At 39.1% G+C, this 16019-nt stretch overlaps 2 protein-coding genes across 6 annotated transcripts in view; one reads left to right on the forward strand and one right to left on the reverse strand.

Moving 5' to 3' along the window:
- Positions 1-4458, reverse strand: part of KIAA0825 (KIAA0825 ortholog) — a 244823-nt gene extending 240365 nt beyond the window's left edge. For both annotated transcript variants that reach the window (XR_010469181.1, XM_065046958.1), the window contains exon 1: positions 4350-4458. The gene's annotated coding sequence lies outside the window, so the exon portion shown is untranslated. The remainder of the gene's footprint in view (positions 1-4349) is intronic.
- The window catches only part of SLF1 (SMC5-SMC6 complex localization factor 1), a 40334-nt gene continuing 28463 nt past the window's right edge, over positions 4149-16019 (forward strand). The window contains exons 1-6 of one of the 4 annotated variants that reach the window (XM_065046960.1): positions 4149-4304; positions 4911-5024; positions 5458-5533; positions 7896-8139; positions 10266-10428; positions 14941-15072. In XM_065046960.1, the coding sequence (XP_064903032.1) occupies positions 4911-5024; positions 5458-5533; positions 7896-8139; positions 10266-10428; positions 14941-15072 (729 nt within the window). In that variant the 5' untranslated portion in view covers positions 4149-4304. Of the gene's footprint in view, positions 4305-4436; positions 4741-4910; positions 5025-5457; positions 5534-7895; positions 8140-10265; positions 10429-14940; positions 15073-16019 lie in introns of those variants that run through there. The other 3 variants (XM_065046961.1, XM_065046959.1, XM_065046964.1) reach the window with 3 other exon arrangements.

The raw sequence follows: 16019 nt of genomic DNA on the forward strand, positions 1-16019 counted from the left end.
TTCAACTCTGAAATTGTTAATCAGTCAACTGATGAACTTCTTTGTGTGATGGAAAATATGTTATGCACATAATGCAAAATATCTTCTACTAGATTAAAAAAAAAGATCATATTTCAGAATGGAAGAGATATTTATGCATGGATTGTATCTACTATCCCCGTTAATGCAAGAAATCACATACCATTATTAATATGGGAAGTCAAAACACTACTGAAGGACAAAAAATGCAAAACCAAACAAAAATACAACAAGAAAAGGAAAACTAAGTTGCAAAGTGAAGGAAAAGGTGGTGAAAGCCTGCAGAAAGAGGTTGTAACACGTAAGGACAAGGTTCAGTGGTGATCACATTGACCATGGCAACACTAATGAGGCCTGGAGAAAGAAAACTGCACACTTCAAGTGAAATAAAATAGCTATCTACGGGAAAATGCAAAGAGTGAAATTTCAAGGCTAAGACATGCTGGCAATACAATTATGTGTAGAACATTAAGGAAACAAAAACTTATGGTAGAAAGCTAGAAGACTGGAATGAAAATGAAAATTCTTCTTTTTGTGACTCTCTAGGAAATAAAATTAAGAAAGAAGCAGTTACAGAATTCCGAAAGAGAGAGGCACCTTGAACACCATAAGTAAACTCTTTTGTGAAAGAGTGAAAGGAATAGCTATTTATTGGAATTGGATCTCGGCTTCCAAAAGAACTGAAGACATGGGAGCTGTATAAACATTATTGATAGAGGGAGAGGATAAGAGAAATCCAAACTTATCAGACACGACTAAATTGAAGGTAAAAACATGTTCTTGATTTCTTAAAGCTACACATCAGTAACAGTGTATTTTAAAGTAAAAATAGACAGGAAAGTTTGAGGTTTCAGTTATTTTGGTTCCACATAGATTATATGTCACAGACAAGTGAAAAACAAAACAACACCAAACAAACCAACCAATCAAAAAATAACCTAGAAAATTTTAAGTCTCAAAGGTAACAATTGATCATTACATAAGTATGCAACTTTTTCATGAGCAGCTTGTTTATAGCATTGCGTGAAATTTATTGTCCTGTATGCTGAAGAATTCTCCAGCCTGTTAAGAGCCCTCTGGCATAAAACTGGTGTTGGTAACTAGTTAATTGTCAGTAGTTAGTAGTAGTTAATAAGAATTAAATTTTTACCATTAAAAATATTAATCCAAGCATTATTTAGTTCAGCTTTATGAGAGTAAATGAACCCAGAGTTATGTATTCATATGAACTGTGTTCCTAGTTTTTAAATAAGAAAGGTTTTTACTATCAAAATTTTTAAAAAAGTATTTAGGGACAACAGATTACGTGTGGGCTAAACTTTAGATTACATTCTATAAAACAAACACAAGGTTTTTGTTTCCTGCACTCCAGTCACAAGAAATAAAATTAATACCTTTCCAGTGCTGACAACTCAATAGTGTGGCAGATGCACTTGAACCCCTCCAGCCAAACTTGCAGCAGTTTCATGCCAATCATTTAGCTTAAGTAAATGCATATTGAAGATAACGAATCATCTAAAAGTATAAAGCTGTGCGATTTTTAATACAGTCTCTGCTTCACGTTACTTGGTAAGCTGGATTTGCTGAAATATTAAGCTGTGAAGTTCTGCTCATATTTACCAAAAGCAACTACAAATGACACTGAACACTTGCAAGATAAGGGCTGTTTTGCACTTTGCTGAGATGAAAGGATTTATTCAGGCAAAACAGCACCTGCAAGGCTATGGACTACAAACAACGTCTACAGCAAAACAAAAGCACATGTGAGATCGGTGAAAAGAATTCAGTGAGAAGCAAGAAGACTCCAAAGTGAAATGTTGCTATTGGACTGAATCATGGTGTGAATGGTCTGTAAAGATACAAAAGTCTACGTTTTTCTGTGGTTGGGGGGACCTCTATGCAGGTACCCAGCTCGAGCCAGCCCTCCCGCTCTTCTACTCCATTCAATTTCGTTTTTCCTGAGAATTTTGTTTCCTGAAAGTCTGCTCTGCATACGGTTATCAGGCCTCGCCTGAATGTTTGCCCCTGGAGTTCTAAAATACAGACTCCAGAGCGAACGGTTATCATGGAAGGAACACCTCAAAGTTTGGTTTTGCGAATGGGGGTACAGGCCTTCCCTGAAAGTTTGCCTCTGGAGCTCTAAAATACAGACTCCAGAGCAAATGTTTATCAGGGAGAGAAGAATCCTTAAAATTTGCACCAGAACTGATACAGGCACCTGAAGAGAAGGTCGGCAGCATTTGTTGTGGCATACTTCCCCCATGCAGTAAATAATAGAGTGAACCTGCCACCAAACTCTTTAAAGTCACACTTCTCTTTGAGCAATCTAAACATTGTTCTGCAGTGAGCAGAACCCTAAATTACTCCACTGCGACAAACAGTTAAAAAGGTGCTACAGATACAAATTGGAAAATGCAAGTAATCTTTGTTGTCTATCAAGAAATGTAAGCAATTAATGTAGCCATTTAAATCTGAATATTCAAGTAGATGTTTAAAGATTTTGCAGTGCCACTTATATAAAAAAGACTAAGAAGTTGTTAATGATTACTACTTCATTCTTGCATACAAAAATACAGCTTCAACGTTAAGGAAACAAAAAATGGGAGAAACTTCAGCAAGCGTTAAATGTAACAGAAAACTTTATAAACCGCAACACAAGGCACACGTGAGGCCCAGCAGAACTATTTTTCCATTTTGATATCTGGGAAACTTGGACAGATTTAAAACCAAGAGTCCTATGTGCTGCCAGATTTTAGATGTCTGAAAGTAGGTGGTTCTCGTTTTCTTCCCACAAGAATACCTATGTCTGCATTGCTGCTGTTGATCTGAGCTGCAGTGACAAACGTTCAGAACTTGTGAAAGTTCTGCCATACGTTTCTCAGTTTACAGGTCCTATATATGAAACAGCTACCTCAATTAGTATGAAGAGACTTGTCCACTACCACATAAGAATTCCAGGGAACGGGAGAGAGCAGCATTCAGTTCTCTAAGGAGGGAATTCAATTTATCTTTTCATTTTCTTGAGTCTGAATGTGTGCCTTCTACTCTCCAACTGTATAAAAAAAAAGGGATAAAAGTGTTCTACATACCTAAATTTATTCATTATAAAGCACTAACAGATTTCTCATATGCTATCCATTCAGTGCATAACATGGCACAGGAATCGAGTCAATGTCATCTCTTAAATACACTGGGAGCCAAAATAAAGTTTCACAATCAATCATAATCTTGGCAATTTGACATCCTTAAATTCTAAATTGAGTGCCTGAGACACAATCTTAACATTTTTTTGACCTTTTCATGTTGCTTTCCAATTTTAAAAAAATGAAACACTGATTTCCATAAGGAGGAGTCAGTACCAACTTGAGCAACCCTTCGCCAAAATATGTGGCTCAGAGAGCTGGGTTGTTCAGCTGAGAGAAGCTCCCAGGAGACCTTACTGCAGCCCTTCTGGACTTAAAAGGGGCCGAGAGGATGGGGACAGACTTTTGAGCAGGGGCTGTTGTGACAGGACAAGGGGTGATGGTTTAAACTAAAGGAGGGAGATTCAGGCTGGACATGAGGAAGAAATTGTTGCCCTGAGGGTGGTGAGAGCCTGTCCCAGGTACCCAGAGAGGTGGTGGATGAACCATCCCTGAGACATCCCAGGCCAGGCTGGACGGGGCTCTGAGCACCCTGAGCTGGTGAAGATGTCCCTGTCATGGCAGGGGGGGAACTGGGGAGCTGGGGAGGTCCTGCCAGCACAAACCATCCCGTGATTCTGTGATTATCTGGCTGCAGCGGCTCCTGCCCATCTCCCCTAAGGATCAGCCATCACGTAGCACCAGACACTCTGAAAGTTTCTCTGAGGTAACTGTGAAAAGGTCACTGAGGATCAGAAATCCTTGGTCCCTCTCACAGATGTTCCAGAGGGAAAACAGCTCAACCCGCGCCCACTCCGAACTCCGTCCGGTTCCTGCCAGCGCGGTCTCTTCCGTGCTCAGCCCGCAGCCCCACCAAAGCTTCCCGCTCTTTTTAACTCAGCTGAGCGACACAAACGCTGATTTTTGGACACTGAGGCGGCGCCAGCTCGTTCCCCAGCCCGCCCTCCACCACCCTCCCCCCGCCCGGGAGCGAAGCCGCCTCTGCCCGCCCAGCGCTGAGGCGCGAAGCCGCCCAGGAGCGGCCCCGTCACCGCCCAGGAAGCCTCGGAACTGCGCAACACCCGAGGCGGCTGCAGGAACGCCGGGGCTGCGCGGCGGGTGCCAGCGGGCCCTCCCGAGACCCGTCCCGCTCGGCGCCGCACGGTGAGGGGAGGGGAGGCGAAGGGCAGCCCCGCCGGGGACACTTACCCGGCCGGGCTCCCCCCCGGGCTCCGCGCCGAACGGCCCCGGCGACCGCGGAGCGTCAGTGACAACGGCCCGGAACGGCCGCGCCGACACATCCGGGGGCGGGGCGGGGGGAAGGCGGGAACGCGCCGGGGATCGCAGCGCGGCCCGGGGAGGAAGCGGCTCCTTCCGCCGTCCTCATGGCGTGTGTACGTGAGAGCGGGCGGCGGTTCGATTCCCCGCAGCTCCCGCCCGGGACCCGCGGAAGGCAAGCGGCTTTCCCTCACGGGGAGTCCCCCCGTAGCCGCTGAGGGGCCGGGACGGCGCAGCCGAGGGGCTCGGTCCTTCAGGCCGGGGTTGGGGGGGTCTCTGTCCCACCCCGTTGCCGCGGGACAGTGACGGGTGACAACGTGAGGTGACACGGGGGGTGAGGGGGGGGTTTTTCTTCCCCGTGTGTGTTCCCTTTTTATCGCGAAAACAAGCAGTAACCACTATTAACTTCACTCAGGCACCTCGCGATGTGTGTTTTGTATGTTGATGTTTCCGTTTTTGTGGTTTCCTTCTTTTTTTGTTTATTTTTAACAGATGGCTAGTCACAGCCACAAGCGGATAATCCAATTAACTGGATTTAAAAAACAAGATAAAAAGGCGCTGCTCAAATGGCTGTTGAAACTGGACTGTGTTTTTCTAGATAATAAGGTATTGCTTGCCATTTTTAAGTAAAGAACATACATCTCTGTAAGTTTCACTTCATATTTCAGTTGTATTACAAACACACTTTTTGTATCGTGAGAAATCATAGACTGTGGAATGCTGGGTTAATCAGGTTAAATTCGATTAAAAATTTTTTTTAAGACTGTGACTGACGTTTAGACTCTTTAAATGTTAACAGTTCAAAAGACATCTACTTCTTTTCAGTCATTTGTCTAGCATATTTTACAGATTCTTAATGTCTCTTGAATTCTTCTACTGAACTGATGCTCCTTACTACCTGATACTTAGCACAGAAAGTAAGAAATGTGAGCCTTAAAATAAAAGACTGTGTGGTATTTCAGAGTTATGTATAAATGCCCAAGGAGGTTAAACTGTTTCCAGTGACATGAGCATATATTGTTGTTTGCTTTTTTTTTAGAAATACAGAAATTGTACGCATCTTATAGCAAAAAAGCTGTGCAAGAGTGAAAAGTTCTTAGCTGCCTGTGCAGCCGGTGAGTAAAAGGTTTGCTGTAAAATTTCTTCGGATCGTAATATAAAAATAGACATGACCCTTAAAAGGTTTCTAGTTATATGTTTTCATTTCATCAATGAATTGTATGGCGAACCCTCATTCTTCTTGTTCCATGAACCTTGATTTTTAACATAGTATTAAGTTCTAGTTCTTTTTGGTTTGGATTTTTTTCCTAAATTGTATTCCTGATATCTTCCTTTGTTTAGTCTGCATCTGTTCCCAAACAGAAAACCTTGTTATGCATTGGTTAGATATTGAAGTCGTAGTCAAATGATATGGGTGCTTCAAAACATTTCACTTGAAAAGGGCGCAGAGAGAGTATGGACACCTGTAGTCACCATGGATTTTTAACACCAAATTCACACACAGCGTTCCCTGGTAAAGGTTGCTGTCTGCAAATTCCTGTTTATGCAGCAAAAGGACATTCCAGGCTCTTGCCATTCTGGCACAAGGGTCTGGTCTTTCCTATAGCTTTTCTTTTACCTGAGGCCTGATGCTGAAATCTGTCCAGAAGCAACTAAAATGCTTTTAGATTGACAATCCTGTATTTTAAGATTTCTTTATAGGCAGATTACATGGAAGGATTTTATGATGAGTTTGGAAAATCTTGTGCAGTTAACTCGATTTCACAATACCAATCTGTTAACTGGTCAAATATGATCTTTATTTCCCTATATCATATTATACCAAAGTGTTAAAGCAATTTTTAGGGTGGATAAACTTAAACTTAAGAGATAACAGACAGAAGTAACTAAACATAGGATTGGGTTTAAAGACACAAGTAGGTTTCTGTATTTCATATTGGTACTTACATACTGTATTAGAAGGTATTTTCAATCATCTATTGCTGCTAGAATTTAGGGTGGGTGTACATATATATATATATATATGTATGTATATGTATACATACACAGATGATTCCTTGTACTGATGTAAAATACTGATTGCTCTCTAGTCAGAAAGGAAATTGAACAAAAGTTTCCATGGTGGAAACAAAATGCAGATAGATTTGTGGAACAGCAATTAATCTTAAATGTTATAAACCTTTGAGTTAATATTTTCTTACCTCGCAGGATTTAAAACATCTGGAGGTGTTTTCTTGAACTGGGTGGAAATGAGATATGTAGTGTCCACATGGCAGCCAAAACCCTCTGTTTCTATACTTGCAAATCTTCCCCAATACCATCTAGTACTTTTTAGTCCTGGAAGAGGTACTATTTTTGTATAATCATTGTTTTTGCCCTTGATGGCAGAGAGAGCATGTTAATTCCTACAGCAGTTTTTTTCCCAAGTAAGACTAAAATGTCGTTTTTAAACCCACTTAGAACTCCCTAGAGGTGAAAGGAATACTAAGGAGGATGCCAGTCTTGGGCTGCCTAGCTGACAGAAGTTTTGAGATGGAAACTTTGAAACGAAAGTGATTTTAACATCCAGGTTGTGCACGGCGTACCTTTTCCAGTCGTAAGTCTACTGGTACCTGTGCCGGGTTGTGTGGAAGTACCATCTGTGCTCCTGCACTGAGACGTTTTGCCAGTCAACCCTGCTGTTCTGCGAAACCAATTAGTTTCACACAATTCCAGTCAATTGCTCTTACAGTGTCTTCTGTAGGTAGTGTTTCAATACAGGAGCAGGGTACTAACCACGGCTCTTGACCTGAACCTGTAAGAAGAGAGAGACAGAGAAAAAGAGGAAGATCATTACGTACTGTATCAAAAGCATACATGCGGAAGATGAAAGAGGAGAGGCGGAGGAGGTGGAGCCAAGGGATGAGAGAAAAAGATGTCAAAAGAAGAAAGGGGAAAGACAAAAGTCTAAAACTGTATCCCCCTAATATTGGTATTCACTACACTCACACTGCAAGTAATGTTAAGAACATAGAAGCAGCTTACTTACTAAAACCTTCCTTCTTCTTTTTAATCATTGGTGGTAAAATATTTATCCTGTTTACTGTGTTTTAGTACGTTTGTAGAAGTGTCAAATTATATTAAAACAAAGAGTTAAGTAACATTCCTTGGAAGTCATAAGGACAAAATCTGCAAAGCCGAAAATTCCAGATTTTTGAGGAGATAGATAGACAAGTATTTTATCTAGGAAGGGTGAAAAGGTACTTAATCGTTAAAAGAAAACAAAACGATCATTTTCAGTGGCATTATGGGATTTCTGATTTTGAAGCGTGAAGAAGAGAACTCTTGTGGTAGGCAGAAGTTTTTTAAATGGTACTTACAGTTCTGGCTTTTATTTGCACAAGAAAGGTTGAAGTTTATTATATATTAGATCTTCAGCTGATTGCCGTTTGTCTGCACAGAAAATCTTTTGTGGTTGACAGTTCATTTGCTTTTTAGGAAAGTGGATACTAACTAAGGAGTACATAATTAATAGTGCCGAAAGTGGCAGATGGCTTGATGAAACAACGTATGAATGGGGATATGAAATTGAAAAAGACACCCATTATTCACCTCAAATGCAATCTGCACCTAAAAGATGGCGCGAAGAATTGACACTCTCTGGTGCTCCAGGGGCCTTCCACAGATGGAAAGTTGTCCTCCCTGTTAAGGAAGGTGACAAACGAATGGCATCCATTAGAAGGTAGGAGGATATGTCTTAAAGATTAAATAATGAACGATGGTACACTTATTGTGTGGTTGACCACATTTTTGTTCTTCCATCCCACTTAATTTGGTCCTTAACAACCTCCAGCTCTTCAAACTCTGAATCGTTTTCAATAATATACGTCCATACTTTTTATAACCGCTTTTCTTGCTTTCTTTTAGTATACAGTCAAAAATAACACACATTCTCATACGCTTTCATTTTAACTGCTTCCAGAAACTTTATTCATGAGACAAGAAACAGAGGCTTACATTTTTTTAAGAGTAGTCGTTTACTTTATGTGGATGTTATATTTAAATGGTAGCTGGAACATGATACATTATTTCATTTGCGGGGTTGACCTGACCAGCTGTGAACTGTGTCTTAGGGGTCTGGGCCACACTGTGACTGACCTGATGGGTTTTTTTGTATCACATCTATGCAACAGCTTCTTGTAGCCCTGAAGACCTAATTTGTACTGTTCTAGATGTTTCTGGTATGATGTAGATAGAGATACTTCAGAAGGGAAAAAACAAAAGTATGAAAGAAAAAAGAGACAAGGAAAACAGCCCTAGAATTCTTGCACTTCAGCTATTTCCCCAGCTTCCCCATACTCTTCCTACACATTTGGTTGGATTCCATGGTTTAAATAGTACATTGAGTCCCAGAGCATATTAAGTAATGTTTGCTTCTGCTGTACCAGAAGCAGGCCAGAAGTACCAGAAGCTGCTGCTGTACCAGAAGCAAACATCCCCCGATGCATTTAGAGCTTTATGTTCATTGCAGGAGAGGACACTGCCCCAGTTTCTGTTGAAATCCCAGTTATTTAGGAGCGTGGCTCAGGTCTGGGCATAACACTGATGCACAAACAGGGAAATGCAGTTCGTTGATCATGGTCCAGGGATGCATGCTGCATCGTGGGATGCCTTCTGTCTGCAGTTCCTAAAGACCAAGTGAGGTGTAGCTGAGGTTCCCATCGTCTGATTTTGACAACCAAAGACATTTTGTATTAGCAGGCTACTTTTTTGTCCGAGTGGAAGAGTTTACTGTGTGCCGTCTTGCAGGAAGATCCTGCTACGCTTGCGAAAAATTCTGTAAAAAAAATGCTTATGCAGATCTTTATGATCTGACATACTGTCTTGCACAACTCTCTGAATGGAAATAACCTTTAACAGGAACTACATCAGTGAGAGATGTGAACAGGCAGTTTTGTGGAAGGAATCTCTTTTTCCAGACGCTTTCCCATTCACCAACGTGGGAATCCTTTTACTTAGTCAGAAAACATTGAAAGATATTTTTTGACTTCAGCAAATACTGTCTTCACTCATAAAGGCCACTGTAGCTTTAGGGAAAAATTGATTTTTCTCTAATATTTACAACACTGTGCCTTCTTTCCTCTTTCTATGCTTTTCCTGCCTTTAATGCCTAGCTGTTGGATGGGTAAGTGTGTGAGACCAGCATCATTTTCTTTTTACACACCTGGGTTACGAAAACTAAAACATATATCCAGCATGTCAAGAGACCTTATTTCTTCCACTATTGTTTTGTCTTGTATCTTTTCTGAAAGAGGAATAGTTGCAGCAGTACAACTCTGGAAATTGCTCTTGGGAAAACTCATACATGTAGTAGTGACTCAAAGACAAAACAGTCTATTTTCTGTATATGGTGCTGGAGAGCACCAAATGCTGTAAATGACTTCACAATGAAATCCAAAAATGTATTTGTTTTATGAAAATATTCCATTTTTGGTAAACCACTTAATTTACTGTAAAACCTAATTGAAAGACCATTACCATGTGGGAGACATCGTGCTATAGCTGCTGTCACCAAATTTGATCTTTGAAAAAATGCACAGGTAAAGCTCTATCAGATATGTAGATGTACACTGATTGTAATTAATAGTGCTACATTGTGAAGAGAAGAATGTCTTATTAAGTAGGCTTTTTCCTTCTCTGAAGACTATTAAGCACCCTTTTGTCCTTGTAGTGAAGGTTCAGCCATGTTTTACATCTTGAACCCTTATTCTTTTGCACTTGCATGCTTGTAGTTTGTGAATTATAATGTAGCTTTAGGCAGTATTAATATAATGCACTAAATACATATTTCCAAATATGTTTATTTAGAGTTCTTCAAGCTGGAAAGGCAACCATATGTTCATCTCAAAATGCAGAGCACGAAATAACTCATGTATTCATCCATAATAAGATTTGTCACATGCAAAACAAAAAGTGTCTCTCTGAAGCGCGGTGCTACCCTCTGCAATATGTGGGAGATTACCTGTTTGGGGTAAGTAAATTAAATAACAAATCTAAAGTAAGATTTTCATTGTCAGCAATTTATGTCAGGCTTACTGTTTACTGTAAACAGTGCAACATTAATAATAGAGGGGAATATGATCAGCCTGAATGTTTTGTAGTTTGCTTAAAGGTAATAGCACTTTCTGATTCTGGGACTGTTTATCCAAGAGAAGAAAAGGCTTGTTAACGTATATAAATACCTGAAGGTAGGGTGCAATGAAGCCAGGCTGTTTTCAGTAGTGCTTGTGACAGGACAAGAGTAAATGGGCACACACTGAAGCACAGAATGTTCTGTCTGAAAGTCAGGAGACACTTTTTTACTACTGGGAGGGTGATGAAGCACTGGAAGAGGTTGCTCAGAGAGGCTGTGGATTCTCGATCCTGGAAGATATTCAGAAGCCACCCAGGCATGGACCTCGACAACTGCCTCTAGGCGGCCTCTCCTGTGCTGGGGGTTTGGACCAAATATCTGCCCGAGATCCCTTCCAACTTCCACCACTCTGTTATTCTGTAATAGAAAAATTGTCTTTCCAAAAGCAATGTTTTGTTTCAGACCAGAAAAAATAACACCAAGGCATTATTTCTTCTTCCTCTTCATGTTCTTCCTTGGCTTCTGCTTTGTGCTACTTGTACTGGAAAAATTAATTAGGCATCAGGGGGGAGTTCCAGTGTAAATGACCATCATCTAAACAGTTATTCACGAAATACCAAGAAAAAAATATTATTTTCCGTTTATATTCTCCTTATTTGGTAAGGGTTTCAAATGAGTGTATGTATCTGTCTATCTGTGTACCTGTGTATCTGATCATATACATTTTTCCTGGGTTTGGCACACACCATTAAGCTGTATTGTAATGGTATTTTCAGTCTTCAAGGTCAATGTAATAACTTATTTTGTCAACTGACCTCAATTATTCTGCCTTTTTTCCATAACATTATAGATAGACCATGGTAAAATAGTCTGTAAATTATATTGTTAAAATGCAGATTCTTAAAATCAGTTTGCTAGCTGTCCTTCATGGCTGGGAAGAACTGGTGGTTGCAATGTGAATTTTGTAAGGAGACCTTATAGTAGACAGAGGAAATTCACTCAGACTGTTTCTGTGCTAGAAATCTAATGTAAGCTGCTCTCCTGTATTCGCTTTTCAATCAATACCCTGAGCCTGGTGCTGCAAGAGTTATAATTTCTTAAAATAGTTGCGTGAGCTGCTATCTGAGCATACCTTTAACTCTCCATTACTATAGAATGATCATTCCGTACTTGTAGAAAAAAAATAAATGAAATTAATTTAAAGTGAAGGATTCCGTGAGCAGCTAGCATCTCTATGAGAACAGATTACATGACAAGAAGAGTTGTTAAGAATGTCTCACATACCAACAATTTACACACTAATGCTTCTCCATTTTCGGAACTCTCATCCGTGGAGTCAGAAGGGGTGTAATTGCCTGTGTTTCGGAAAATGCACATGGTGCTCACGTGTGCAAAGACTAGATTCAGCTTTCTCTTTCCATTCATGACAAAGCTGCTTTCTCTTTTACTAGTCAAAAGTGTTAAATCCTTGGGAATGCAAGCACTGTGTTTCTTTAGTTGGTAGAAAGGGACTTCGGAGAATCCTCTTCTTCTGCCAACCAAGCCAGAACATGACACAGTGCATCATTGATCCACTAAGGCTTGAGGACATGGATGGACCTTATTTGAACAGAGAAGCCACACTAGAAGTCGTCATTCCAGAGAGATGGATTTTTTTCGTTGGAATGGCTTAGCCAGATGAAGCATGCAGTGCAATGCCAAATGGTTCAGAGTGTTAGGTTTACAGTTCAGCTCCAAAATTGCATCAGTTATATTTACAGTGATGCAAAAGATAGGGCAGAGTAAGAAAAGCAGCTCGTTTCTCTTTAATCTTTCCATCTGAACTAGGAGGGGATGTGTCAATGTCTAGTGAATTTTCTTGTATGTGGAGAATTCACCAGAACTAGAACTTTCTCTTACTATTTCCCAAGAGAGAGATGCCTCATTTTTCGCAGTAGTTTGCTTACCAAGTGTGATATTAACTCAGACACACTACTCAGAACTTCCTAGCATTTTGACCTGGGACTACTTAAATGTCTCAGAAGACTTGGTCTGCTGCTTCCAAGGACTGTGGGATGATTTTACCTAACTGAAAATACTACCTTTGCAAGCAAGTAAGAGCCAAAACCGTGTTTATTATTAAGAATTTGAAAATTTGGATTCTTCAGATCAAAGCATATACTACGGTCTTCCTGTTTTAATGGGCAGTAAAGCTGTTACAGAAGGGTGAGAAAAGGGTTGAAAGGTCTTAATGTTTACACCCTGAATAAAACATGTATCAACATGGGATCTCAGTCTAGTGCTTACTCCCATAATGAAACTTGTTCAGGGAAACTGTTCTCTGTTACACCTTTCAGCTAAGATAGACATTTACATTTAATAGAGGAACGAGTGTCAAGTTTTTATGGCTACTTCACCTTTTATTGATCTCTGTAAGAGTAAAGTGTTTCTCGCTGTACACCCTGAATTCCTCCCAGGTGTGATAACAGGTTTCCATCTTAACCAGTCTATTAACTTGCACGTATCTTTTTTCTTAGATTTCATTAAAGTAACTCACCTCAGAGGCCAAGAGAGCATTAGCTTTCTATTTAAATGCATCTAAAGAACTCAGAAAACTGCCAAGACTTCTAGTCTCTTAAAAGGAAAAGAATAAAACATAGGCAATCAAATCACAACACTTGTCCAAATGTATTAGGGTTTATCAAAGAATGTTATGGACATGCTCTTTTCTCTCCCTCCCAGAAATACTTGGCACATAATTCATTAGAATGTTCCAACTTTGTGAATTTGTAGTCCTGGTATTTGGCTGCTACTTCTAGCAAAAAAAAGCACCCACATGTATGTCCAGATGCTGAATTCAGTGAAATAGTATTATATTCATTTTTCCAGTGGAACTGCACTGACATTCATAATATTCTTGCTGTGATTTTTTTGAACTAAGCCTTTACTTCATCTTTATATTTCGGTATCCTTATAATCTCAAAGTCATAACTCTAGTGTTAAAATATTCTGTGAGATTGTCATTAATGATCCTACAAGATGTCAAGTTTATTGGTTCAAGATATTAAAGCACATGCATTATTTTAGGGAGTTAGTTTCATACTTAAAATTAAACAGACTTTACATGCTTTATTGGTTGCATGCTGGAATTCATAAAATTTTGCCAAGGTGGTACAGTAAATTCTTTGAATGTAGGTCTTTTTATAAGCACGTTGAAAATAACATGCAGTACTTAACTCTCTTCTGTAATATGCGACAAACTCAGTGTTTATTTAGAAATACAGTTGTGCACATGCCAAATACTTTTTGTTTGAATTATACATTTCAGGGAAAATTGGAAAACAGGTTGTAACATGCAGTGTTTGAAAGTTTATCTTGAAAACTTAAAAGTATACACTGTTCATGGCTTGTGTCTTATCATTGCATGTCCTGCTGTGTTTTTTTGCCTAATGTTATTTTCCATATTTTCCATACCTGATTCAACCATCAGATTCAGGTGTTTGAATTAGAAGGCAAGCTACTGCAAGCCTTCCACACCTGCCCCCAATAAAACACGGCCATCAATACTGTGGATAAGAGGAACATTTTACCTGTATCTCTGTTCTTACTTCACCATTCTGCAGGAGGAGGCTGTTTTTGTACTTACATGTGTATTTGCCTAAAACAAAGGTAGTGTTTTATTCTTGGTCTCTACCTTTGATGAAAAACATATACTGAAACTCTTACTGAAATGTGTCTTTCTCATATCCTGAAATAACTTTAAAATCTTTTTCTTGTAGCTATTTTTAATTAACAAGAAATATCTTGTGGCTTTGCTGAGAGTCTTTCAGAATGACTTGAAAACTAGTTTGAGAAGCACCTCCTCGTTCCCTCTGCTGAAGAAATAGCTGCAAGCAATAGGTGGACTTAAAGAATAAACTACTTAATAAAAACAGAGAACTATTAGTTTTTAAATTACCAGCTTAGTTCAGATTTCACTATAGTGACCTTTATAAAATGAATGCATGGTCATAGGTAAATTGATGAAAAAATGTCTTAAAAAAAAAATCCTTACTACATTTTTGACTAATTGAAAAGATGTGGGTTTGGTTTTAGTTTTTGAAAAATCCAGAGGGAGGATCCATTATGGAAACACAGCTCTTGTTTCAGCCACAGGGATTGGGTCAGAGTTAAAGTCAATTAGGAAAGATAATTATGGGGAAGCTTACATTGATAATTCCTGTGCTATAGCTTCCTATGACATCAGTGACTTGTTTCCAAACCACCAGCTGTTTATATGACACATAATGTAGACCTTCGAATTGCTAGATAAGCATGTATATGCACACAAAGGTTCACAATGGGATATATAGAAAGACTAGGCACATAAAAGCTTCTTTAGAGCATTAGCTTTCACACTAAAAAAAAGTGGTATTTTTTTTCTCTGCAAAGATTGAAGGGCAGAATACTGAAGATATCAAAATGAACCATTTCCTGGCTGCACAAGAAACTGACCCAATCACGTCTGACGCACAGCTTGCTGAAGTGAAAAGTGCTGTTATAAAACACATGTATTTTGCTACAGTAAGTAACAATCAGTTAATACTTTCTTATCATGAAATATAAAATTTATATTATGAAATGTATATTTCATTATAGTACTGAGCTAATAAAGTTGATATTTTATCATCTTTTGAAATAGTAATAATGCCTTTTAACCTGCAGTGTTTAATAATCCCATATTTACTACATCTACCATTAGCTAAAATATAATTTAGTAGTGGTAATTAGTAGGCATGGGTGTGTGAAGACAGGGTGGACTACTTGAAATCTTGGTGGGATATATGAGATAAATACTAGCTGATATTGTTCAATAAAATGTCACAGGGTTACAGTCATTCTGTGACTTCCCTCTTATCTAGCTGAATTTATACTACCACATTTTTAAACTAACCGTATCCTAGAGCAACTATTTTGTAGATTCGTATAAATGTTTCATATTACAAGTGAAAAATAGAGCTAAATACACTCCTTTGTTTTAATGTTGTCACATATCTAATCCTGATGAATGTGCTACATTAGCAATTAAAAACATTATTTCATATCTAGAAAAAAAAATTACTTTGGCTTAGGATATATTGTTGCTGTAAGTTAGTGATGTAACTAATGGGGTGTAAGTATTTTTGTAGGAGCTTGCTTGCATGCATGAAGCACTGGATGATATTGTAACTGCAAAATCAGGTCCTCTGTGTACTAACATAAGTCCTCATTAGCAAAAAAAAGTTAGAAATGATAAATCCTTACTGTTTAAACACGAGATTAACAAACAGAAAACTCACACTGCTTAAATCTATACACCTCCAAATGCCGCATCTTTTATTAGAGACGTTTTATCAAGACTATAAGCTCCAGACCTTTAAAAAATGAATGTCTTTGACTTCTTGTGTATACAGCACGCAACAAGCGTACTTCCTATCAGATTATCTTTCCTTCAAACTATTATGTAGTTATGTGCATATGGAGTAATCATA

This window comes from Columba livia, chromosome Z, assembly GCF_036013475.1.
Source record: "Columba livia isolate bColLiv1 breed racing homer chromosome Z, bColLiv1.pat.W.v2, whole genome shotgun sequence".
NCBI classification, from domain to species: Eukaryota; Metazoa; Chordata; class Aves; order Columbiformes; family Columbidae; genus Columba; species Columba livia.